General features: G+C 33.9%; 3 protein-coding genes and 1 pseudogene across 4 annotated transcripts; 3 read left to right on the plus strand and 1 right to left on the minus strand.

Annotated features, from left to right (window-relative positions):
- On the plus strand, positions 1-2019 carry LOC145574510 (lysine histidine transporter 1-like). The gene is made up of 5 exons (XM_081632321.1): positions 1-6; positions 71-270; positions 732-1125; positions 1753-1821; positions 1933-2019. The coding sequence occupies exons 1-5, from the start codon at positions 1-3 to the stop codon at positions 2017-2019; spliced, it is 756 nt and encodes a 251-aa protein (XP_081488447.1).
- Positions 2020-3012: 993 nt separating this feature from the next.
- On the plus strand, positions 3013-6913 carry LOC145586526 (lysine histidine transporter 1-like). The gene is made up of 7 exons (XM_081643380.1): positions 3013-3152; positions 3944-4327; positions 5538-5931; positions 6025-6130; positions 6474-6565; positions 6649-6717; positions 6815-6913. The coding sequence occupies exons 1-7, from the start codon at positions 3100-3102 to the stop codon at positions 6911-6913; spliced, it is 1197 nt and encodes a 398-aa protein (XP_081499506.1). The 5' UTR covers positions 3013-3099.
- A 964-nt stretch (positions 6914-7877) lies between these two features.
- On the plus strand, positions 7878-16221 carry LOC145599476 (protein PLASTID TRANSCRIPTIONALLY ACTIVE 10-like). Its single transcript, XM_081655853.1, has 12 exons — positions 7878-8687; positions 9213-9272; positions 9363-9392; positions 9668-9741; positions 11964-12045; positions 12804-12877; positions 12997-13063; positions 13903-13995; positions 14373-14549; positions 14642-14692; positions 14998-15149; positions 15504-16221. The coding sequence occupies exons 1-12, from the start codon at positions 7935-7937 to the stop codon at positions 15928-15930; spliced, it is 2040 nt and encodes a 679-aa protein (XP_081511979.1). The 5' UTR covers positions 7878-7934; the 3' UTR covers positions 15931-16221.
- A 742-nt stretch (positions 16222-16963) lies between these two features.
- On the minus strand, positions 16964-23253 carry LOC145599487 (3-oxoacyl-[acyl-carrier-protein] reductase 4-like; annotated as a pseudogene). The gene is made up of 11 exons (XR_014103773.1): positions 22978-23253; positions 21030-21172; positions 20541-20594; positions 19500-19580; positions 19333-19378; positions 19107-19201; positions 18990-19022; positions 18693-18817; positions 17737-17830; positions 17540-17622; positions 16964-17461 (listed from the first exon to the last, which is right to left on the minus strand). The product of XR_014103773.1 is annotated as a 3-oxoacyl-[acyl-carrier-protein] reductase 4-like (transcript).
- Positions 23254-26982: the final 3729 nt, after the last annotated feature.

A 26982-nucleotide genomic window follows, 5' to 3' on the forward strand; every position in this document is an offset into this window, starting at 1 on the left:
ATGGAGGTAATTGTATGTTTTTGGATTTCGACCAAGGTAGTAGCTGGTGGGGTGGGCGTCTTGTTGTCAGATTGGTTGTAATATTGTGTATATGATAACGGGAGGAACTTCCCTTATGAAAGTTTACAATATTCTAGTACCAAATGGAACCCCAATTAAGCGTACCTACTTTATCATGTTATACGCTTTAATTCAATTTTTCCTATCCAACTTACCAAATTTTAATTCAATCACCGGAATTTCCTTCATTGCGGCTATTATGTCTCTTAGGTGAGTTTTCACATCTTTTAATTGCATTGATTCTGACTTGAGTTTTTTATTTGTCATTATTGTAAATTTTGAGTTTTGAAATTTTAACACCATACTATTAATGGATTGGAACTTGAGTTTTAGTTTTTTTTTTTTTTTTTTTTTTTTTTGGAACGGGATTTTGAGTTTTGAAATTCTCATTAGCATGTTTTTTTAAAGAAAATTGTCGACAGTTTATTTATTTATTTAATGATTTTGTAATTTTGGAAATACGTATACATATAAGTAAATTTAACTTTAACCAAATATTAATGGATTTCAATTTATCAATTGAATTTTATATGTTTTACTCCAGAATTTTAAATTTATAGCTAGTTAAAATGTCTATGTTATTTTAAGAGAGAGTAGATCTTTTAATTTGTTAAAGATTATTTAAAATATTTTGTGTTGGATATTGACTAAATATTTTTCATTAAATCTAGCTATTCTGCCATCGCTTGGATAGCTTCATCTATAAAAGGAGTGCAATTGGATACAAGTTATTCGAGTAGGTATAGCACTAATGCAGCTCAAATCTTTGGATTTCTGAGCGGGTTGGGAACAATTGCATTTGCCTTTTCTGGACATAATGTAGTATTGGAGATTCAAGCTACGCTTCCTTCTACTCCAGAAAAACCTTCCAAATTATCCATGTGGAAAGGCTCATTAGCTGCCTACATAATGGTGATGCTATGTTATTTTCCGGTAGCCTTTGTTGGCTATCTTGTATTTGGAAGAGTGGTGGAAGACAACATTATGATATCACTCGATAAACCTGATTGGCTCATTGTTATTGCCAATATCTTTGTTGTTCTACACGTCATTGGGAGTTATCAGGTATTTTGAAATATAAATTACTTTACTATAATTTTTTCAAATCTTTCATTAAAAAAAAACCTAATAAATTTCGGTTATTAGGTTTACGCAATGCCAATGTTCGACATGCTCGAATCTTTTATAGCGCAAAAAATGCAACGCAAATTAAGTAACATGCTTCGCCTAGTAACCCGTTCTATCTATGTCGGTAAGTTGTTTTTGTTTTTTTATTTTCTTTTCATATATTCATTTTATCAAGTAGGTAATGCTTGTAAAAATAAAAAATAAAATACAAATGAAAACCACCAAATAATCATAAATCATATTCATTTTAAGAAAAATTAACTTTTATATTAATTGTCAATTTTTAAGATGGAATACTTTTACATTGTAATTCATTGTAATACAATAACAATAATAAAATTATTATATGATACCTTTTGCAGGAATTACTATGTTTGTGGGAATAGCATTTCCATTTTTTGGTTCTCTTCTTAGCGTTCTAGGTGGAATTGCATTTGCACCCACTTCTTACTATGTAAGTTTATATTTTCAAATCTTTCATAATTTTCATATATTGTTTTTTTTTTTTTTTTTTTTAATGTGTCTGATATTATATTTTACTAATACATTGTATATGTTTTACAGTTACCTTGCATAATGTGGTTGATAATTTGCAAACCTAAAAGATATAGCTTATCTTGGTTTTGCAACTGGGTAAGTTTTTAACTTCAAATTTCATTAAATTTTTTTTTTTCCCTTTATGTTCCTATTTTTATACAAGTACTTATTCTAATATTTTTTTTTTTTTTTTTTTTTACCTTGCAGTTCTGTATTATATTTTGGCGCATCACTGACGATCTTAGCCCCCATTGGAGCTATAAGAGATATCATAATGCAAGCTGGATCGTATAAATTTTTTTCTTGATCAATGTTAGATTTTAGTTAGGGATAATAGGACATTAAAAAATTTCAATCCCACCGATTTTTTTAGGGGATTATCTACTTCGTATATTTAGGAAATAATGATACACTACTTTATTTTCTAATATGTGTATTGTGTTCGATAAACAATGAATGATAATTTTTTCCAGAATTTTTTATTCACCATTTTTTTATTTACTTTTTTCCATAAATTATTTATTCACAATCAAATAATTTTGTTTTAATTAGAGTGTGGAATATATAGCTCAAGTGGTTAGAGCTTCCTTCCAATTCTAGGAGGTCCTAGATCAATTCTCACCCCCGCCCTTGTGGCTCTCTAAACACCAAAAAAAAAATATTATTTTAATTATGTCTCTATTATAATAATTTTGTATTTAATCTTTAAAAATAGTTGAATTTAAAGCACCTTTTTTATAGTTCACAAATTATCAAACAAATAAATCCCGCTATCCAAATTTGTGTTATTTAACCATACTAAAAATGTGTTTAAAGACAAGTTAAATTTTTATTACGGACAAAAGCAGTACTATTTTTTTTTTAAATGGACAAAAGCAGTACTATACTATAGTAACAACATTCTAAATATGGAGTACTTAGATTTATTCAGCTTAGATAACCTTGTGTTTTTTATAAAAAATTATTTTTATATACTTCGTAATAATCAAAAAATTGTTTCGACCTCAGATTGTTACATGAAGGAAACTCCAAACAAAATATTAGTTAGAAGACACCTCAATAAACGTGTCTTAAAAACAGAAAACTTTAAGGAAGTTAATTAATAAACACACGTCTTAGCAATGGCTAAAATCCATATATATAAACTCAAAAATAGATTAAAATTTTCATAAAAAAAAAATGTTGTGACATTTGAAACAAAGAAGTAGATGCAGCAAGAATTAAGGATCTATAATATTAACATAAACAACATCAATAATGGTGGTTAATGATAGGGAAAACGCAGAACATGATAATAATATCAACGATTGGCTTCCGATAACGTCGAATCGGACGGCAAAATGGTGGTATTCCGCTATCCACAATATTACTTGTATGGTTGGCGCTGGTATCCTAGGACTTCCTTATGCCATGTCTCAACTTGGATGGTACGTTTTTCGTTTCCAATCACCATTTTATATTGTTCGGTTGCTAGGTAATTCACATTTGCATGTATATAAATCTAGCTTCAATTCATTTATGCTTTGAAAAATCACCTTTCAATTATATGATCACATTTGTTTATTGGGATCGTCATAATTTCACAAGTTTCTTTTACCAATCATATTATTATTATTAGTGATTCTAAGTTTTTTACGGGTGGTTTTAAATAAACAAATTTAAAAGAGTAAGCAAATTAATTTTAGGTGATTTTAGTGGTGGTTATTTACAATTGTTCTTAAAACTAATCTAATGATCAAATAGACAATTAATTAATTAAAAGTATACCATGATTAATTCTTACAAGAAGACGAAATTGTTATTTTTGCATATGTATTGCTCTAAAGATTTGAGTTGTTTGTCCTACAACTCATGATCAGGCGATCTAAAGTGGTGGATCATCTCATGTTCCCCTAGTGGCCTGGTGCGATCTGTAAGTCCAAAAATTAGAATGCATACATGTTTATATTTCGTTACACTTTTAACTTTGTGAAAGGGAAAATTTGCTTTTTTCTTTTAAAATATTTTTAGAAAAAAAAATAAATAAATAAACCTAGTAAATTAATCATCCTATTTTTGTTTTTGCCTTACACTGCACCTAAGCTTTTGAAAATCGAAATTTTAGAATTAATTAAGATGGCATGATAATAAGACACCTGAATTTTTAATTTAATGATCTTATTAGGGAAATATGATGATCGACGAACAAAACATGGATAATTATTGTTATGTGTTTCAGGGGTCCGGGTGTGACAATATTAGTATTGTCATGGATGGTAACGTTATATACATTATGGCAAATGGTGGAAATGCATGAAATAGTACCGGGGAAAAGGTTTGATAGGTATCATGAGTTAGGACAATACGCATTCGGAGATAGGGTGGGGCTTTGGCTTGTGGTGCCTCAACAAGTGATTGTTCAAGCAGGTTGTGACGTCATCTACATGGTAACAGCAGGAAGATCACTCATGAAGTTCTACAACATCAGTTGTCCTGACTGCAAACCCATCAAGCTCACATACTTTATCATGATGTTTGCTGTCGTTCAATTCTTCTTGTCTAACCTACCTAACTTCAACTCCATCGCTGGTGTTTCCTTTGCTGCTGCTATTATGTCCCTCAGGTAGATTGTTTATTCATGTTATTTATGGAATTAAGGGTTTAATGATGACATTTATAGGCTCATGGTAAAAATATAATAATAATAATAATAATAATAATAATAATAATAATAATAATAATAATAATAATAATAATAATAATAATAAATTATTAGAGGCCTAATTTGTACTCTCTCTCAAAATAATTGACATGTTTTAGCCAAGAACTCATGTCCATGAATAACTTTGAACATTACTAAATGGAAATTACAGTACTAAAATTTATAAAAAGTTGATATTATGAATTATATTTTATTACTAGCTATTTATTATTTAACAAAAAATAAAATAATATTTGAGGTTAAGTTTAGTTTAGTATGCATTGGTACGGTGTTAGGGACTTAGGGTGACAATGGTGTATAAAAATATGGTCTAAATTAAAAAATGAATAGCTCAAAAGGTTAAACAAGCCAATTTTTTTTATTACGTGAGTACTGTACTATTTAATTTTCAAGGATTCATTGCAATAGGTGGATTTTGATATTTCAATAATCAATAAGATGGTGCAATTTAATTATTATTACAATATCTAATTACTTTTTTGAAAATTGTAACTTGGAAATTTTGGATATGCTGATTATATTATTGGGAACTATAATGTAAAATTGTAAATGAAGCTTTATTCACCCTTAAAAGAAGACCTGCTTTTTTACCTTATTAGGGCCCTTAGGGGTCATGTACGATACAAATTCTTAAATGGACCTGGTTCACACTAATTTATTATGGACCATCAACATTAGAGACAATAGGATTGTTTTATTAATAAAATAAAAAGGTGACTATATTAAAATAAAGGTGATTATGTGAAATAAAAATTAGTGTGACATTATAAAAGCTATAAGAGGTTAATTTTTTAAATGAAATATTTAATATAATGGTTAATATGAATAATAAAGATCATTATATTAAAATTAGGTCACTATTCATCATAATGTCGTAATTTAAGTTCATCATAACATTAAAGGTCACACAAGTTTTTAAAAAGGTTACCCGTTAAAACTAAGGTTACTATATCAAAATTAGGGGTCACTATGTTGAATTTAATGTCAGTTACATGTGTATAAACCTTAGGTCCACAATAATATTATTGTGGACCAGGTCTACACTAGATTTTCTGCATATATGATGCACCCTAAACTTAATTTTTAATTTGTATGAACATGATTATTTCAGTTATTCGGCCATTGCTTGGGTAGCTTCGGCACTAAGAGGAGTACAACCAGACACGGATTATGGTAGCAGGTATCACTCGAGTGCAGGGAATATATTTGGTTTTTTAAGTGGATTAGGAACAGTAGCATTTGCATTTTCAGGACATAGTGTTGTTTTGGAGATTCAAGCAACTATCCCTTCAACTTCGGAGATTCCATCAAAATTACCGATGTGGAAAGGATCTCTTCTTGCTTATATAGTTGTGGCTCTATGTTATTTTCCAATTGCTTTTGTTGGTTACCTTGTGTTTGGTAACAAAGTTGAAGATAACATCCTCATCTCGCTTGAGAAGCCAGGTTGGCTTATCGCCTCTGCCAATATATTTGTTGTTATTCATGTAATCGGTAGTTATCAGGTACAAAATTCGAAACTATGGTTTTTATTGTTAGCATGTCTTATATTTGAGAATCATTTCATTCTTCTTACTATAGTTTACTCCTATTTGTAGGTATTTGCAATGCCAATATTTGACATGCTCGAGTCATTTCTTGTGTTGAAGATGAAGTGTAAACCTAGTAGCACACTTCGCATTCTAACTCGCTCTTCATTTGTTGGTATGTAGTATATTTATATCCACTTTCAAAATTTCCACCCAACATTGTTTCTTGGTAATAAAAATACACAATCATTTGTACAAGAGTACTTCTTGATCTTACAAAGAATGAAGGCCTTATAAATGATAATTGGATCAAGTTAATATTTTATTCATATTTTATTCATTGCTTAATTACTGACGAGATATCTAGAAATTTAATCATAAATATATACTTGTATTAGAAAACATGATTTAAAACACAAAATGTAGTTCTTTCACTACTATGTCCTACTAATTCATGACAAAATAAGTATATAAAACATTAGAGTTGTTGATAACAATTTTTGTACTCTTTCATGCAGCGGTAACCATGTTCATTGGGATAATATTTCCATTCTTTGGCTCGCTTCTAAGCGTCTTAGGAGGAATAGCCTTCGCACCCACTTCATATTATGTGAGTCTCTATCACTACACCATATACTAATGCTATCAAATTTGCGAAGTTGATCACACATTATCATTTTACTTGACTTGCAGCTTCCTTGTATTATATGGCTAATAATATGCAAACCCAAGAGATACAGTTTATCCTGGTTTTGTAATTGGGTTAGTTCTCAGCTCCAAGCTCTATCTTTATACAGTTACGGGGTATTTGTTTATATTTTCAATTGAGTCTTATAAACTTTATCATTTATTATTGCAGTTCTGCATCGTTTTCGGCGTGTCGTTGACAATATTATCTCCCATTGGAGCTGTAAGGGATATCATAGTTCAATTCAAAACCTATAGATTCTTCTCTTAAGCCTTAACCACTTCTCTGTTTGGATCCGGCTATTTTTTTTTAGCGGATTATCTTGTGGTTAATATGTAATGATGCACTAATGTTTAATTTGACGTAGTTATGTAGGAAAATTGGTTTATAGGCAACCTGATGTGTAACAGCGAATTCTTGTAGTACTAATTTAATCGCCTCTCCCCAAGGTTTCACATTACAAGGGGAGTTTTTCTTAATTGGTTTGTTATTATACCATGATCACTATGGCCTTTCATGTTCAAACGTTAGATTAACGCAAGTTTTGGTTGTAGTACGGAGTAGTAATGTCAAGATGTCAAAAACTGACACAACTCGATCCAATCCGAAGGTAATTCAATCCAGTTTTGACTTGTTTATGTAGGCACAATAATTTAACATGATTCAAATTCGAACTAGACTTATTCCGACCCGACTCAATCGAATTTGACTTAGTTACCCAAATTGACACCAACATATTTCTCTCTTTATCACTAGTAATCTTTACAAGAGCTTATAGTTTTGTACTCATTGAGCAATTTAATATAAAGTGTGGGTTAGGAAGGGTGAAGCGGGGCAGCCTCTTCATGTCCTTACTCCTTAGGGCTGCCTCAGAGAGTCAGAGCCCCTAAATTTGGGGTTTATGGACCCAATGATTTAATAATAATATGGTTTAAATGTTTAATCATATTTGAAACTTTCTTATATGGTACACAAATATTAACACCTAAGGTAGTAAGGTCATAACAAAACATAATAAATAATTGTATTAAAACAGAGGTGTTAAATCTAACCCGACCCAACTAAACTCGACTTGAATGTCTTAGACACAATAATTTAACGTGATAACTCAAACTCGAAATAAATTCGACCCAAATAGACCCAATTGAACTCGACCCAACTCGACCCGAATTAACACCTCATGCATGTTAAACCCGCGCAACGATTTAAACCAACTCTATCCATTAGCACCAACCTTACTCCATCTTCATGAGTGAAGCATTTCTTCTTCACTCTACTTCTGCACTAAAACATGCATATCCTTCAAACCTCTCAATTCCTCCCACTCTCTCTCCTCTCTAAAACCCCCTTTAAACCCTCAATTTCCAATCTCCAAAACCCTAATTTCTTCCCCAATTTCTCTCTTCTCTCTTCTTCTTCAACCTCTTCTCTTCTTCCCAAACCCCCAAATGCCTATGCTCCCGATGAAGTCCCAGTTGACGAGACATTCCTCGAGCAATTCGGGCCGAAAGACTCGGAAACCGAGGAAGAAGCCCGAAAGCGGAACTGGGTTGAGCGGGGTTGGGCGCCATGGGAGGAGATTCTCTCTCCTGAAGCCGATTTCGCCAGAAAATCACTCAATGAAGGGGAAGAAGTTGCATTGAAAGACCCTGAAACAATTGAGGCATTCAAGATGTTGAAACCCAGTTACAGGAAGAAGAAGATGGAGGAAATGGGGTTGACTGAGGATGACTATTTTGCTAAACAGTTTGATATTAAGGGTGAGATTTTGGAGCCTTTGAAGACTTACTGGGATGGCCCCTTGGTTGTTCGCCACGTTGCGCCTCGCGATTGGCCACCTCGGGGTTGGGAGGTTGATAGGAAGGAGCTGGAGTTTATTAGGGAAGGTCATAAGATGATGGCTGAAAGGGTTGATATCAAGGATTTGGATAATGTTATTAGGGAAAAAGAAGGGATGTCTATGGATAGGTATAAAATGTTTCTTAAGCAATACCAGGAGTGGGTTGAGTATAACAAGGATAGATTGGAAGAAGAGTCTTATGAGGTTGTTTTTCTCTCACTATCTCTTGTTTTTCTAGCAATAAATTGAGCATTATTGCCATGAATTTGTGTTTATTAATGTGTTACATTTGGCTTATGAGAACCCAAAATTATATTCTTTTTCAAGGCATTTGAATGATTCTGTAATTGGAATTTTGCTCCTTAGTTTTTAGATTATGATTGACCCAATTTAGATTATGTTGATATCATGCTAGAGTAGTGAAACATTAACAATTCTAAGGATAAGGTTGCGTGCTTCTATATCTACCACGCCAATTTGTAGATGAATTAGGGAGTGTTGTCGTAATGTGTTAGTTTTGTGTGGCATCTTTTGATGAAATTAGGTTAGATCTTTAGAAGTTGCCTATTGATTTATGCTGTTTAGGCTTCAGTTTGTGTAACGTGTTGTTTGGTTGGTATATTGTAATTGTTAATGCTATGGTTTTGCTATTGTTTGTGAGTTGTAACTAATATGAATGATTCACTCATTCATATTGCTCAAGTCTTGAAATTATCAATGTTTATGCAGCATGATCAAGATTATCACCCAGGAAGAAGGAAACGAGGAAAAGATTATGTGGAGGGAATGGTAGGTTGTTGTTTATTGACTAATTATAACTTATATGTTGTTACATGACATGTAGAGCCCTTGATTGATCATCAATTTCCATTTTTGCAGTATGAACTACCGTTCTATTATCCTGGACAAGTAAGTTATTCTGGACTCTCTTGAGTAGTTGGCTATAACTGTAGATGAAGCTTTCTAATTAGAAGTATGGCCTGCATTTCTTTACTGGTATCTGCTGGACCACCAATCTCTAGATTTTTACTGGTTTGAGTGAGATGCTCTCTGTCTCCTGATCAAATGTGGATGTTACATTCATCCATCCATCTCTAACTGGTTTTTTTTCTTGGCTAATTGATGACTGCCTGCAATTGCACTCACGTAACAGATCACACTTGACACTATTTCTTTGGATGCAGATCTGTTTTGGCCAGGTGACTACTTTACATCTATATCAAGGAGCATTTGTGGACATTGGAGGAGTGTATGAAGGGTAATCTATCCATCTTCTTGGTCTTCTTTCCTTCTTTCTATATTGCTTTTTACTCCCTTTTCTTAAATCTGAGATAGCATTGAAAAGAACACAATCCAACCTTTTTAGTTCATTTGTTTCTCTAGTTTTGTTGAAAAATGCAATTCCTCATGACGGTTCATGTTAGCCGACCCCAAATCATTCTGGGACTAATGTTTTGTTGTTGTTGTTGTATGTAGTCTACTGCATGATTGTCAATTCTTCCTTAAATAATTAAGCTTCTACCCTCGCTCCCTAGTTTACAAAACTGAATACCCCTATCTTCTTGTTTCATTTGCAATAAGATTTTTTTTCCTTGTGTGTATGATTAGTTTACTCGCCAATTAGAACTCTTTCAAATCTTTGGAATTTTTTTTCAGTTCCTTTGGGCCACTTTGTGAAAACTGAGAAACCTTTTTTTTTTTTTTTTTTTTTTTTTTTTTTTTTTTTTTTTTTTTTTTTTTTTTTTTTTTGTGTGTGTGTGTGTGTGTGTGTGTGTGTGTTGGCCATATGTAACTATTATCATAGTTTTAGTATCATCTTCTAATATTCCCTTTGCAATTTTATGCTTGGTATACATCATTGATTTATTAGTTAGGAGAATATAGTTGTTAATTGTCACTATTGTAGTATTGTCATCTCATTAAAACAATAACACAACCAAATCCTCAATCCCAAAGATGGTGTCGACGACATGAGCCAAGATTTTATTTTCAGAACTCACCAACCATGATCCTCTCCTTTTATTCCTTTCTGTCCAATGTTATACGCTTCTACAAACCCAACTTCTCCATGTCCTTAAACTCATTCCATCCAAGACATTATTGGTCTTCCCTTTCTTCTTATAAAGATCCCCTTGCCTCAACCCTCTACTATCCTTACTCCAATCTCCGCTTCTTCCAATCTCCACTTGAATACTTAACACAACACGATTGGTTCTCCCTATTCTTTATACTCGTTGACTTATTGTCATCTCATCATAATAGAGAAAAATATTGGTGCATTATGTATGAGATGGAAAAACAAAGAAATGCAACTATTTACCCATTATATTGGAGTTTTAAACAAGTAATATAGTTGTATTATAATTGTGCTTCAGTGTGAGAGAAATGTGTTTTTCCCCAATTTATTGTGGTTTGGGTAAAATCTGTTGATTAGTTGATACTTATTGTGCAACCGGAAAAATGATACATCTAGGAAGGATAAAAAAAAATCTGTTTTCTTATAATTGATAAAATTAACCTTCATCCCGGCTACTCGTTATCCTGGGCATAGTATGTCCAATGTGAATTGTTCCTACACATATTACATACTCAAGCAGCCTATCCAAACAAACAATTTTCTGATTTTACGCAGTATCATTCATAAATAACACTTTTCTTTATCTATATGATTTTTGTGGCTCTTACATCAGTTATATGAATATTGAAATTGCATGCACTATTCTTCATAATGTAAATTTTTATAACATGGAAATGAGAGGCGTGCAGAGGGAGGGCCAACAATCCTCCTGGGTCAAAGAAAAAAGAAAAACAGCACTGCAGTCATTGTACATATAAGAAAAGAATTCTTGGTTATAGGTAATCCCATCGGTAAGAAGCTACTCTCTCCCGCAAAATAAAATCACAAGACCCCAGATCTAAAAGATTCAATCACCTCTCCAGAAAACTCACCAACATGATACCAAAGGAAGCTGATTGCTCTATTATCTTCTCCTCCTTGAGCACAGTGCACTTATGTGTTATGCTGAAAGTCAGTAAGAAACCTTAGGTGCTGTAAATTGGCAGCAGGACATCCCCAATGGATAACCCCTGCCATTTCTAAGAACTGGTTCCATGGTTAACAACTGGCTTAGAGAAAGGGATTAACTAATTAGGTAAGGTAGAAACTCATAAAATAATCCAGATTAGAGAGAGGAAGGGTATATGCTAAACATAATTGAGAGTTTTCTGTTAGGTATTTTATGATTTGGGAGAGAGCAAGCCTCTCGAAAGCATATACCAAACTAATCTACTGCTGTTTTTTAGATATGATCCACCAATGTTCATCTTCTATTCTTCTTCACCTAATCTCTATATTTGGTCTTTGAATCTGTCTGAAGCTAAGTTGATTCTTAGCAAATACTTGCCTTTGTTAGTTATAGCACCTAACCTTTGTCTGAGAGTCTTCCCTACTAATATGCTTTTGTGCACCATCCGTTTCAGGTGGGTTCCTATTAAAAACAATGATTGGTACTGGATTCGCCAGCACATAAAAGTTGGTATGCATGTTATGGTTGAGATTTTGGTGAGTAATTCAAATATTTGTTTGTGCATTGCTTCTTTTTGTTTAACCCTCCTCTTTGAAGAACTGAGGACCCACACATTTTGACTTTTGAGCACTCCTATCAATATTGCCCCTCATTTTTTATAACAAGTTATAAGCTTGCCTTATTAACTTTGCTCTAAATTCATATGGAGTTGCAACAGAATTTTGAGATAGTTACAGGACTTGTGACATGAACTCATGAGCAGTCAAACTTGTATTTATCCATTCTATCCTCAACTTCATGCATCATAATTTATCCCGGTGTGTGTGTGTGCGCGCACGCGCACGTGGGTGTGGGACTATTATTTATCCATTCTATCCTCAACTTCATGCATCATAATTTATTCTGGGGTGTGTGTGTGTGTAGTCTGTGTGTGTTATATTCGCACTTGTGTGTTTGTGTTGTTCTGTAAGCAGCACCTGAACTTGAATCAAGAGACCCATTATCAAAGTCTTTTTCTAATTTCTGTTATAATACATCTGCTTATGATGCAAATTGGTCAGAGGTTCCTCATGTTCTGATGCTGTAAACTGTTGCGCTGTTTATGTTCCTTTCTAAATCTAAGGATACTAAATACTTCATAGAAATTTGCAAGGGAGATTAAAGACTTCAGATACATAAACAGATTGTCAATTAGTCTTCAAATTTGTATGTTTGCATGTTCCAGTGTGCTTTATCTTGCTAGTAACTGGACATATTAATGGCTTTGTGTCTGACATGTTACTTTGCATTTCAGGCTAAGAGAGATCCTTATCGGTATAGATTTCCTCTTGAATTACGTTTTGTCGACCCAAACATTGATCATCTTATGTAAGCAGTTCCCTTCCTCATTAATTTCCTCTAGTACTCTATTATTTTATTGGCAATTGCTTGTCAATAATTTGATGCTTGAATTCTCCTTACTCAAAACATTGGTCTCCATTTTGCAGCTTTCAAAGGTTTGAATATCCACCAATATTTCATCGTGATGATGATACAAATCTTGATGAATTACGAGTAAGTATATTACTTCTCTCCATAGCTTGCTGTGTTTTATATACCAAGAAACATTGATGCTTATTTGCAATGTTTGCTACTTTGCTCACAGTCTCACACTATACATTTGGCGTCTTGGCGATGTATCCTAACTCTTTGACCCATTGTTTCTCCAAGGCTTTTTACCCCCTTCCGTAGCTTATGTCAGTAGTAAAGAAGCCAAAAGTCTATGATTGCAGAGAGGTTGTTACAAACCTTACAGTTCAATCCTTGATCTGAAAAACTAAAGCAATGTCTGGCGAACTTTTCTCTAGCCGCAATCCAGCATAGACCTATATATATATATACAAGAGTCATTTTGAAGTTATTAATCGCTTTTGACTTGTCTATGAACCTATCCACTCTCTAGACTTTTCTTTGGCATCTAGGATATCGTCCCAATTACTAATTAATGACCAACCTAATTCCGGCTAGCAGTTATTAATCGTGAAGGGTACGTCTTCATTCCAATCTTAACCTTCGGCTTTGTTTTTCATTGGTTTTTCTATCAACCTCAATTCAGAAAATCCTCTCTCCATCTATGATCTCTTAGCTTTGGTAAAAATTATGTTTAATACCTTTAGTAAATTGTTATAAGAAAAGAAGTTGGATCCATTGTTCAAGTTGTTAATTCCCCTGCTGAAAGTTGGAGTTTGGTTTGATTTCAAATTTTAAATGGTCTAAAGCTGTTCTCAAACAAATCACATTTGCATGCGGTGATTTTAATAGATATAAGCGAGTAGGTGTTTAGGTGATTGTGTCTTATCTTATTTGAAAGTTTTTCCTGTTTGTACTCTAAATTGAAGCTGCTTTGTATTCAGCGTGATTGTAGAAGGCCTCCTGTTCCCAGAAAAGATCTAGGAATCAAAGTAGAAGAAGAGTCTCTTTTGTCTGATCATCCATATGTTGACAAGGTAAAAACAAGGTTGATGCTGATTTTCCAGACTCTTTCACTATCTTATGTTTACATCTTAAATATTTTAATCGTTATTCAATGAAAAGATAAACTTTGTATCTTGAAGAAACAGTACATAGCTTAGTCAGTTAGTTGTATAACTATTCTGTTTATAGGGAACAAACAACAGTCTATGCACTGATTTTGTTGAATTGAAGAGCCACTGCAAGTAGTGTGGAATGTAGATTAGATAATTTTGACATAAATCAGATACGTATCTAGAAAGAGAGAAATTTAGAAGAAAGTGAACCTCTTACATCACCATGCCCCCATTAATTGTCAAACCTGCTTGCAAGAATAAGTTCTTTAACCATTTACTTTTTCCATATCATGCAGCTGTGGCAGATTAATGTAGCTGAGCAGATGATCTTGGATGATATGGAGGCTAATCCTGACAAATATAAAGGGAAGAAACTGTCAGAACTGACTGATGAAGAAGAGTTTGATGAGCAAAATAGTGTGGAACACACAAAAGTTTATTATAAAAACTCACTGTTGCCAAAAACAATATTGGTAAGCATAATTTGTCTGCCAAATCACTAATTATAGTTTTGAGTTGGCGTGTTTGGCAGTACTACTACTGATGTTCTTCGTGTGGTTGACAGAAAACAAGTGTCAAGGAACTTGATTTGGAATCAGCTTTTGCTGAGCGTCAGGTTGATCACTTGCTCCTCTTTTTAGATGTTTCATTTTCTCTACCCCTCCGTTTTAAAAGGGAAGGGAAAAAAAAAACTAAAGAGAATGCGCAGAGGGAAAAGAAATTATTGGACTACTGAACAAATTGACATATTTTAGTTGCCTATGGTCATTGATAATCAGTTTATACCACCACTATGAATAAAAACATGATGTAGAAGACAGCAAGTTTTGGCACAGTTTTGTTACCTAATTACCAAGGAGATGTTATCATTTGTGTGCATTATCTTAGTGCTTTGCTTATACATGTTTTCCTTTTCTTCAGCTTCACAATAGACTTCAAAAGGAAGCAGAAGAAAGAGGGGAGAACTACAAAGTTCACAAACTAAGACGAAACTTAGAGATGGATGAGTATGATTTAATCCACTGGCGTCGTTCGTTTGAGGAAAGAGAAGCTCTTCTGCGAGATATAAGCTGGTATTTTCACTACTCTTAGGTGCATTAGACACAAACTTTTTTCTTATTTCGGGCCTTTGACCCATACCCTCCTCACCTGCATCCCAGAAAAGAACTGGGTAAGAGCAAACTGACTGTGGTAACAAAGACTAAAAGAATATAAAGCCTGGTGTTTCTTCAATTATTGGAATATAAAATTATGGACAATATGACAATTTGGATGCAGTCATCATACGAAGAAAGCCAACTTATACTAGGGTTTTGAGAAATGACATTAATGTAAATTATATTTAACAAACTAAGTGCTTTAAAGTTTTGTTCTGGTGTTGAACATGTCCTTAGATTGCTTAGTACTAAGACTCGAATTTATTGCAGTCGCCGAGCTCTTGGCCTACCACTTCAAGAACCAGGGAGATATGTAGATCCCAGTATTCTTGGCAAAGATCAATATGACCCTTCTCACCCCTTGTATCGCTATGACTATTGGGGAGAGCCAAAGAACTCAGAGAAGAGTAAACAGGAGCGGATGACAGATGCTCACAACAAATCTATTGTTGGAAAGGGGAATGTTTGGTATGAAATGTCTTATGAAGACGCAATTGAGGAAATGAAGCATAGGGAAGCCCAACCAAAGGACACTGCAGAGAGGCAGACAGACGAAGATTTAGGTTTAGATGATGATAGTGATGATGATTTTGACTACAGCATTCTAAGCGACTTGAGTGCTGAGTATGCTAGCCAACCTCATGTGAATGGGACAGAATCACCCAGCATATCAGATGAGGGTATGTTCGAAGATTAGTTTGCAACTTTGCAATGAGTCAGAAGAAAAATCTGTCAGTTGTACAGTAAATTTTTTATTAGGAAAGTAGGAAAAATTAGTTCACACTTCCAATAGTGTGAGAGCAATCTATAGTTGAGGGTATTGAGTATTTATATAAAATTTATTATGTGTTATAATGAGATGTCTATCTCTAAACTCAAGGATATGGGCTTTTGTACAGATCGAATAGAAATGAATTTTCTTGAGCGTGATTTTGGCTTATGTTTGCTTTGTAAGTGGATTGAAAATCAGATTAATTTTTTGCTCTTATCTCAGTTTTGCCATTATACATGTTTTTTCACCATAATTTGCCTAAATATAATTTGGAATGAAGGTGAGAAAATTTACTACTAATTAAAGGTTTTGTTTGGTTCACCTATCACCTAATATTCACTTTTTTTGAGCTCAGCAAAAATAAGTTCAAAGAAGTTTAGACAAGTTCTAAAAAAGGTTAGGGCTACTAGCCTATACCATCCATTAAACGAAACTACCATTAAACGAAACTAGTTGCACACCTCCCTGCTAATGGTAACCACTAAGACAACCACCCACTGCTGCTTCCATTGGCATAACATTACTTCAAGTCATATTGGTGATATTGCATAGGATCTGCAACAGGTTTGGGGAAAGCAATGTTAAAGATGATCAAGAATTTAGTCAGATTTGAAGAATATGCAACACACATTATGCATAAATTAATTCTTCGACAATCAAATTAAAACATGTTGAAACTACTTATATATAGAAGTATATGACAGATTACTCTTGGTTGGGAACAGGCCGAGAGTAAACAATGAATTTGCCCAGGGCAATCTGGCGTTGCCCAAGGAGAAAACACAGTTTCTTGATTAAAACAAGCAAGTTTGCTCTATCTGGGGGGACAGGGGGAGTCTTTCTGTGCAAAGAAATTGCGGTAACCAGTAAGGCCCCCAAGGCAGCAAAATAATCGTACAACACTCATTATGCATTTGTAAGTTATAGATAGCATAATAATACACATAATGCAAAACTCTAAAAACATCAGGGTTCATTTAATTCAACTGTTACAACACTGATAAATCTTAATAAAAAATGCTTTCAGCTGGCTGTCTACTCATGGAAAACATTTTCCAGAATTCTTTGACAGTTTTCTTCCAGTGGAAAGATTAATCACTTTCAAGGAATATTAGAATTCATTTCACAACGTTCTCAATTGAAACAACATAACCTAGAGGAAAACTATGTTTTTGAAGGGAAAATTTTAGGAACATGAATCTGGATTAATCTTGCACATGCCTGCTTCCAAGGCAAACCAATAAAATCTGATATTGATTAATCTTTCTGTCAAGGTTACCAGCTATAGAGCCATAGAGTGATAGGAAAAACTGACAAGAGTTCTAGTTTCCTTCCATATCTGATATCTCAGTCTCTATTCAATATCCACAATCCAGGCCGTAAATCCAAATGAATACTAGCTAATCTGATACCAGTGAACCTCTTACATCACCATGCCCCCGTCAATTGTCAAAACCTGCACTCAAGATATTGAATCAATATGTTCGCAATAACTGAACATATCAAATGCGAAATTACAAAGTAGCGGCAATACCTGTCCAGTGATATAACTCGCCGCAGGGTTAAGTGCCAAAAATTCCACTAGTCCAGCAACTTCCTCGGGTTGACCATATCGTCCTATAAATATTTTCCAAGACATTAGAATCACCTTTGTATTATATACTGTAATTTTTTAAAGTATAAATAGTTAAACCACCCTTCTTAAAAAAAATCCAGCTACTCATGACTTACCAAGGGGGATATTCTCCAGAATCTTCTTCTCAATGTCATCTCCAAGCTTGGCTGTCATATCAGAGGCAATGAATCCTGGGGCAATAGCATTAACCTATAGAACATTGCCAGTCAGTTACAGTGAATAAGAACACTAAAGACATATAAAAATCTGGTCCGAGCTATAGTTGTACAGTGATACTTAAAACACATATACCTTAAGCCCTGGGTGTTTGGTTCACTTTAAATAAAATTTCAGAACTGCCCTTGTACATTTTATTGCTCCCTCCTCCCCTCTCTCCTCCCAACTTCTCCATTTTTGGTGCTAACAGTCACACACACAACCAATTCTCTTCCTCCTACCTACTTTCCCCTCTTTACTCCTTCCACTGGGCAACTTCAATATGAAGGAATGCCAACGAGATCCCCAAATGCTAGCGCCTAGCATTCTAGAAGTGCTAATCAGATCAAATCAATACTTAAATCTGGAGCACTTTATCACCACATGTTTGTAGTGTTGTTAAACTTCACAACATACAGTAAACCCCTAATTTGATTGCAATGGCAGTGGAGAAAAAGGGAGGGAGGAGAGGGGGCCGCAACAGTGAAGGAGGGAGATGATGGTAAGATAACAATGAGTGGTAGGCGGTAGCCGCAATAATGGTATTGATTTAATTCTGGACAATAAATCTGACTCCATGGGCTTAGGTTTAAGGTCCCCCCCCCCCCCCCCCCCCCCCCCTCTCCTCCCAAAATATTAGATACTGTTACTCAAAACCAGTGAGCCAAATGCCCAGTTACCACAATACTCAATATAATGATATCTATATGACATTAACAGTGATAATGATGATGTCAAAGGGAGAGAATAAAAAAAGGGGGGGGGGGGGGGGGGGGGGGGTGGAACTATGTCCCGTAATTCTCTTACTGCATATATACTTTGAGCTTATATGATGATTAAGAATTTAAATACTTGCATTAATATTCCTGCTGGCATACTCCTTCGCTACAGATTTTGTGAAACCAATAACACCGGCTTTTGCAGCACTATAGTTTGCCTGCCCATAAGACCAACCACTGAAGCTACATTTATGATTCTCCCCTGTATATATAGTCAAATAACATCCAGAAGTAAATGAGTCACGGAAAATTCAAAAAAAGCAAAAATCATATAAGCATCATTTGATTAACATCATATTAATACTTCTTAGTTTCAGGTTATTCAATTTTCAACATGCTTAATCTTCACCATGAAAAGCAAGATTTACAAATACCTTTCTCTTCTTCATCATAACTTTTGAAGCAGCCTGCAACAAGGAAACAACTCCTTATACTTACAAACTTAATAATCAATAGACCACACACCGCAAAGTATAGATGATTGCACAAACCTGAGTGCAAAGAAAAACCCCTGTGAGATTTAAATCAATGACGTCTTGCCACTGTGATTTTTTCATTCTCATCAACAAGCCATCTCGTGTAATACCTAAACAGCATGGAACATTATGGTTGTGAAATTCTCGCTGAGAAAAAAACTTAAAGTCTATAGCAGATGAGATCTATCAACTCATAATATTCAGGAGAACAAATTAGGGTCATAGAGATAAATGATTTAACCTGCATTATTCACCAATACATCAACAGTTCCCCATGCATCTACAGCCTGCAAATGCAATTTAGATAAGGTCCATCAATAAATTTCCTCTGATGGTTAAATAGAAATATTCAGATAGAAATTGTGCTTGGAGAATTATTGAAGTTTATTACAGAGCAAGGAAGCTCACAGTCTTTATCATTGATTCTACATCTTCTTCTTTTGATACATCACCCCCAAATGTAAGAGCTTGACCTCCACATGACTCAATCTGAGAGCATATTAAAACAAAAAAAAATTCATAAAACTAAAAGAAAAGGAAGAGATCTGAAATAAAATAATAAAATGTGCATTTATATCACCAAAGCTTCAACAACAGGAACAATGTTGCTTTTATGCCAATTACTGCTCTTTATTACTCAAACTTCAGAAACAATACCGTTCAACAGCATTAAGAGAAGAGTTTGTTTTTTAATGACCGGAACTAGCTCACTGACACTATATGTACTTTTTCTGTTCACTGATTATTGCAGCATTTACATTTTAAGGAAATTTCACAAATATTGCACCATACCCAATTTTAGGAAAACAAATATCTCCTACACGTGTTGCTTTAGTTACTGAATTCAATTACAAAGGCAAATTAATGATTTTGCCTCTCTCTCCTTCCGTTCCCAATACCTAAAATCTGGTATGGTGCAATATTCTGGGAGCAGATGAAGTATTATAGTAAAACTCAAACCAATAACCAACAAATAAGAAAACGAGAAAATGGTCTCAGAGAAAGATTATTAACTAAGAGAACTTGATTCGCAAAACATTCATCTCTGATATTATATTTATGCAAACGTATTTCATAATATATTAATATTGAGCAAGGGTTTCTGACTTCCAGGTCATCACAATGGTATTTTAACATAACAGCCTAAAACTGTATCCAAGTGAAATCAACAACAATCTAGATAGCTAGACCATTAGGTCTCGTAACTCTCAGAAAGTTACTTACAAACTCATATAATCCTAGTGACATAGGAACACAACGGAGACTCATACAGCCCTTAGACAAACAAAAGCAAATGGTCAAGGACCTATGAGTACAGAAAAATTAATGATGACATGGAACAAATGCACTAACAGCAAAAGATATTTTAGTGAGAAATGAAGCAACAATGATTTAAAATCTAAATTCTGAGTTCACAAGTCCAAAAAAATTTAATAGACAAATATTGACCTCTTTAGATACTTCTTCCGCCTCCTTTGATGACCTCGCATAGTTTACAAGGACCTGTAGCATACATCCAATTCAAGTTTAATAAACAATATGCAGATGTCATGCTTTGATTGATATGAAACCCAGTTTAGTGAAAACCCTCCAGCAATCTCAGAAGGAAAAAAAAAAAGTTACATTGTCTTGATATATTTTGCAATCTCATTATTTCTCTTTTACCACAACATCAAATTTGCCCAACTTTAAGTAAATTTCATTTCAAAATCCAAAACTTTCACACTCAAATGGTTAGGACTCGTAGGGGCTGATTTAAAGGTTATATTTAATTCAATATTAGCATTTCTCCTTACTACTTTCAAGCCTTTTTCAGTTAGGGTAAAGATTATCAACTCAGACAATTTACAGAATGAGGAAGAAACAAAATCAAGTTCCGTAGGAGCTTCAATTTGAGATTAGCTACACTAAATTACCCAATATGTGTTAGCTACAAACCTTACAGCCAGCCTTTCCCAACGTTAATGCAATAGCTCTCCCAATTCCTCTAGAAGCTCCAGTGACAACAACAACAGGGGATTCAACTTGTTGCACCGCATCGACAGCAGCTTGTTCAGCAGTTGCAACCTGGGCTTTAATACCTGAGTATAAGTTTAATGAAAACATCAGCATAACATCAGCACCCCTGGGCCCATCGCGGAAGATTAGTCCAGTGTTGTATTGTCCATGATATTAAAAGAAATATCTATGGAAGAAAAAAAAAGAGAGTGCAATGACTACAGTCCATGCTTAAAGCAAACACTGACAATAAAACTAATGCAAACTAGACAATGTTTAGCAAAAGGGATTTCAGGCTAATAGCAACGATTAAATCATCATAACACAGCTTTCCCTTGTTTCAAACAAGAAAAAGTAAGGCTTGCAAACAACCACCACCGCCCAGCAAGAATTTGCCCATGGCAAGGTTTAGGGAGTTCCAAATGTATGAATATAATTCAATATAGACCTAATGATAGTTAAAATGTAAACTAAGTACTTTTATAATTTTTGCAATATTTGAAACATTATAGTCCTTTAAAGTTTAAACATTTAAAATAGCTCAAAATGTTCTTTAACTATAAGCCTTATATCATATACCTGCACAAACATTACATTCTTTAATTTTTAGCGACTTTGAATAATATAATGCATAATTAATTTCTAGATAATAGTGACAAGATCAAAAGCATATCAGATTAATAAATTCTGGACACAAGCTGTAATAGACTGATTTTCTGATTGTAAGTAGTATATAAACTAAGGATAGGTTATATTTTGATAGGAAATGGCTGAAAGGTTACAAAAGGATAGGTTAATAGCTTGATGCTATTACTCTCTTGATAACTCTAGGTTATCAGTTTATCACTCTACAAATAACTTGAGGTTACTACGCTTAACATGTTTCCTCACAATTTACATAATGTCCTATTGCCTTCACTATACAACACTTTATTTACTAAAGCCACATTACAAATCATTAACCTAATATTAATTGCTCTTGTCATCTACTGCTGCCAAATAAACAGAGAGCAGAGGCCCAAAAATCTTCACCTTTGTGCTTCTTTAATTAATTTTGTCTCCTAGTGTTGCTCCTGGTACCGGGTCCATTACACAAACTCTTGTGTTTTAAGGAATTAAGTCCAAATTGGTACTAATTTCCAAGCAACAAGCCAACAATAGCACCATATCAAGATGTATGCACCTGAATTATCGATGTGTTTTCCAACAAACCTCCATTAAACTTTTTGACACAAGTTAAAAAGCGTAATTAAATTATTTTTACTTATAGATGATGCACACATTACAATTCTATTTCTTCACATTGCATTATCTTTTTGCTGGAAGATCACATTGGTAACGGCTTAGCATTAAAGCATATACTTCCATCACCCAAAGAAGACTCAAAAGGTCACAAATCAACAACCTTTACTCATTATAAATAGGGCAAAACGGCATATTAATGAGTTCAACCACAGATATTGTAACAATCGGATAATATGAACATGATTTCCAACATTAAGATTTCGTAAACAACCCAACTTCATTCCATTAAGTTAACCAAAATGTGGCGCATTCGCATTTCGCAATGGAAGTCACAAAACCACCTACACTCCTCATAATCAGAAGTGCAAAATGACATCAGCAATCTTGAAATTGTCAAATAAACAAACATTCCAACTATAAAATTTTATGAATTAGGCAAATTCGATACATATATGTTCTATGTAACTGAAATAACAAGTACGATGAATACAATTCAAAATCAAATAACAATGCCTTATAATTCTAAAATCAATGAAACTATAACGGCACTATCAACTGAATAATAAAGTACAGTAATCACAATTCAAAAACAAAGAAAAAATAATAAAACGATTGAGATCGAAAGAGAGAAAAGAAAGAATACCAGAAGAATTGGAGGAGGTCAAGGGTCGAAATTGAGAGAGGCGAAGTGAAGGAGTAGGAAGGCGGAGTTGAGAGATCGGGCGTCGGAAAGGCGAGGCCAAGGCAGAAGTGTCGAGTTTGGCGATTGAGGTTGCAGCTGCTGCGGCAGCGGTAGCCATGGAGAATCTGTCACGGAGAACGAAGGATAATCGAGTGAGAGTCGCCACAATATGCAGAGAGAATGAAGGAGTGTGTTTGGGTGGAAACTCGTTTGCTGATATGTTTGGTTTAGTTGGCTAGTTGCTCACTATCTTTGGGTGGTCATTTCTATGCTTGGGAAACTCCGTCGGTTTTTTTTTTTTTACAAAGGGCTAAAAATATACTCCGTCCGTGTCATAATATAGTTCTGATTTTCCTATTTTGGAGATTCAAAATGTTGTTTCTCTATCTATTTTTGGATAGCACTCCGTATATAAATATCATTATACCCTTACTTTTTAAACTTTATTTATTGTACTTTTTAATTTGCCCTTGACTTTTGCACATGTTTTGTACTTTTTTTCACTTTCTCTTTCCAACTTATGTCTATGATTATACTTTGGATTTTTTGACTTTTGCTACCTGTGAAACAACTCGATTTCAATTTTGCTACCCACCAAAACTTTTATTTTATTTTACTACCTAACATATGCACTTTTTAAAAATTTTGCTACCCGTTAACGAAATCTATTAGGGTTCCGTTAAGTTTATTATTTTTTTAAAAATAATAATAATAAATTATAAATTAAAAATAATATAAAAAAAAAATAGCCACCCCTCAACCGCCACCCCTCCCTCCCCCTGCCGGCGGCCGACACCCAGAGTTTCGGCCGGCGCGCGAACCCACCCCCTCCCTACGCAGCCCCCTTTCCCCACCCCCTACGCAGCCCCGACCCTCCTTTCCCTACGCAACCCCGACCCCATCCCGAACCAAAAACCCCCCATTCCCCTTCATCCATCACTGCCCACCTCAAGCCACCCACCCACCTCCCTCTTTCGAAATTGGTTCGAATTTGGGCATAATTCGAACAATATTGTCGAAATTGTTTTAGGGCTTTTGTTTGTTTACATTTGAATTGCAAAATCATGTATTTAATTGTTGTTTTCGTTTTGAAATCAATGAGTTTGATTCGAAAAAATTAAAAACCCTAATTTTCCCCCCAATTTGATTTCAAAATTTAGGGGTTTCATTAAGGGGGTTCGAGTGGCTGGGAGGTGTCGCGGGTGGGTATGGTGGGTCGCGGGTGGTTTTGGGTCGCGATGGGGTGTTGTTGCGATGGAGTGGTCTCGCATGTGGGTTCGTGAGCTGGGCATTTCTGGGCTATTTCGTGGGTGGGTGGTTGGGTGCTTTCGAGGGTTTCGTGGGCAGTGATGGATGAGGGTGGTGGAGGGAGGTGGGTGGGTGGCTGGCTTGAGGTGGGCAGTGATGGATGAGGGTAGTGGAGGGGGGTGGCAGGGGTGGCTAAGGAGGGAGTGGTGGTCGGAAGGTGGTAATGAGGGTGCCTGGATCTCACTAACGGAATTATTAACGGATTCCGTTAACTGGTAGCGAAATTTAAAAAACGGGATTTGATAGGTAGTAAAATAAAATAAAAGTTTTCATATGAAGCAAAAGTTAAATCGACCTGTTTGACAGGTAGCAAAAGTCAAAATTTCCTTATACTTTTCACTTTTATTAATGTACTGCATCTACTTTTTCCTCCTATTTATTAAATACCGTAAAAAAAAATACAAACATATTCTATATTATGGTACGGAGAGAGTATTACCTCCATTTTTTTAGTTGACACCATTTGATTTTCTACACTATTCATACACTATTGTCTAATAGGTACGATAAAATATACTAATATAGTCATGTGTAATCTTGTTTGAATCGTCTTAATGTATATTTTATTAATATCCACTTTTTATAATTTTATAATGTTGACAATTAGAGATATTAAGGCCCTGTTTTGTTCACCTTATTTTCACTTATTTCAGGGTTAATAAGTTATAATAAGTTCAGATAAGGGTTAATAAGTTCAAATAAGATAAGTTAGGGAAAAATAAGTTAAGATAAGTAAAAATCAGGTGAATAAAACACACCCTAAGCGTTAAAAACATGTGTTGGCAAGCGTGATAATAAAAAGGTGTCAAAATTTTCTATATAACGACATTGCGACACTTGGCGTTTCAACTTTTCGCCAAGTGTCACGCCACATTGGATAAATTTAAATAAGGTTCATAAGTTAGTTTAGAATTCTATTTGGATAGAATTTTAGGATAAAATGATTAGTTTAGAGTTTTATTATCAATAAAATACCAATATTTCAGATGTAATTGAATTATAATTTTATTCAAAAAAAATTATTAGATTATAATTCTCAAAAGTTATCAGATAAATTTATTTTTTACATCATAATATTTTTTGGAGCGAATGAAGTAGTTCAAAGCGTAAAATATCCATTTATAATATATATTAATCAGTTAAAATAATATAGTTCACAATCTAATAGAATTTTATCACTATGTAAATGTGTCAATTAGGGTCAAGTCATGAGTCATCTTGGATTGGATCACTTCAGGTTACGAGTCAATAAATGTTTAACCCTTGCCCAAAGTTTTGGGTTCGGATCAACCCAACGAGCTTTGAACATTTATTTTATTTAATTTAATTTTTGCTAATTTTTTTTAATGTAATGAATCAAAACTTTCCACCAATATTATTAGTCATTACATGCCTACTCGATAGGAAATCATCACAAAAGCACATCAAAATCTGGTATCGCTCGCGGCACAAACTAATATATATATATATATATATATATATATATATATATATATATATATATATAGAAATGGGATCATATGAGACCACATCCCTTATGTGAGAACCCTATTATATGTGAGGACTAATTATAACCGTTGGATCAATTATATCCAACGGCCACAATTAAATCCCGGTCAAACAAAACTCCTGCATTTTTTCCCTCTTCTCCTTCTTCTTTCACGCGGTATTTTCTCTCTCCTCACAATTTCTCTATTTTCTACTCTCTTTCTCTCTGCTATTCTCTCTGATTTTTCATCACTACTCCTTCAATCTTCATCAATTCTTTGTCAAGGTGAGTTTATTGTTTATATTTTCGTGTTTTTCAATTAATTTTAGGTCACATTCACTTACATTTGTTGATTTTCGTTTTGATTTTTGTTTGATTTTCGCTGATTTCAGCTCACATTGTTTATCAATTTGTGTCGATAATGTTTTACTTTGTTTTTTCATTGATTTTAGTTTTATTTTCGTTTTTTTGAGTAGTTATCAAGTTGATTTTGCTTATTTTCGTTATTGTCCAGTTTTTTCGTTTTTTTGGTAACCTAGAAATCACTGATAATTTGTGCTATTATGTTGATTTTAGCTTGATTTTAGGTGTTTAATTATTTTGTGTATTTTAATTTGATTTTTGTTTACTTTAGTTCTCAATTATGTTTTATTTTCTGGTTTTATCTTATTTTTTTGTTTGATTATAGCTTTATTTGAGTATTTATTAGTTGATTTTAGTTTTAATTTTGCTTCATATGAGTAATTATCTTACCTTTTCTTTGTTTTTTTTGGAAACCTAGAAGTAATTGCTATGGATTCTGCAAATGTTCCTCAAGAAAATACAATGTATGTGTTTCTGCTCATTTTATTTTTATTATTTGAGTTATTATTATTTTTGTTGTTGTTGTAGATTAGTTGATGAGTTGTATTACTTGTATGGGAGTTCTTGTAGATTAGTTGATAACTTGTTCATTTTATGTTTTGTTGTTCATTTATGAAATATTAGCTTTTTAATTGATAGTTACAAGCAATAAAAAGTTGTAGATTATGTTGGGAAGTAATTTTCAATACATCTAAAACTGCCACTTGGTTAATACTTGTATGTGAAAGCAAATAGGAAAAAAAAAACAGTTTAAGATGGGAGTACAGGGCTCTCATCTCTTTTGTTTGTCTTAGAAATTATCACAA

This window comes from Chenopodium album, chromosome 2 (assembly GCF_948465745.1).
Source record: "Chenopodium album chromosome 2, dcCheAlbu1.1, whole genome shotgun sequence".
NCBI classification, from domain to species: Eukaryota; Viridiplantae; Streptophyta; class Magnoliopsida; order Caryophyllales; family Amaranthaceae; genus Chenopodium; species Chenopodium album.

Bases quoted from the DNA above. Each gene is read 5' to 3' on its own strand.
- LOC145574510 (XM_081632321.1), top strand. The intron at 271-731 runs GTGAGTTTTCAC...CATTAAATCTAG, and splicing joins GCGGCTATTATGTCTCTTAG to CTATTCTGCCATCGCTTGGA. The intron at 1,126-1,752 runs GTATTTTGAAAT...TATGTTTTACAG, and splicing joins ACGTCATTGGGAGTTATCAG to TTACCTTGCATAATGTGGTT.
- LOC145599476 (XM_081655853.1), top strand. From the start codon at position 7,935: ATGCATATCCTTCAAACCTCTCAATTCCTCCCACTCTCTCTCCTCTCT. The intron at 8,688-9,212 runs GTTGTTTTTCTC...ATGTTTATGCAG, and splicing joins TGGAAGAAGAGTCTTATGAG to CATGATCAAGATTATCACCC. The intron at 13,064-13,902 runs GTAAGTATATTA...CTTTGTATTCAG, and splicing joins CAAATCTTGATGAATTACGA to CGTGATTGTAGAAGGCCTCC.
- LOC145586526 (XM_081643380.1), top strand. From the start codon at position 3,100: ATGGTTGGCGCTGGTATCCTAGGACTTCCTTATGCCATGTCTCAACTT. The intron at 3,153-3,943 runs GTACGTTTTTCG...TATGTGTTTCAG, and splicing joins GCCATGTCTCAACTTGGATG to GGGTCCGGGTGTGACAATAT. The intron at 4,328-5,537 runs GTAGATTGTTTA...TGATTATTTCAG, and splicing joins GCTGCTATTATGTCCCTCAG to TTATTCGGCCATTGCTTGGG.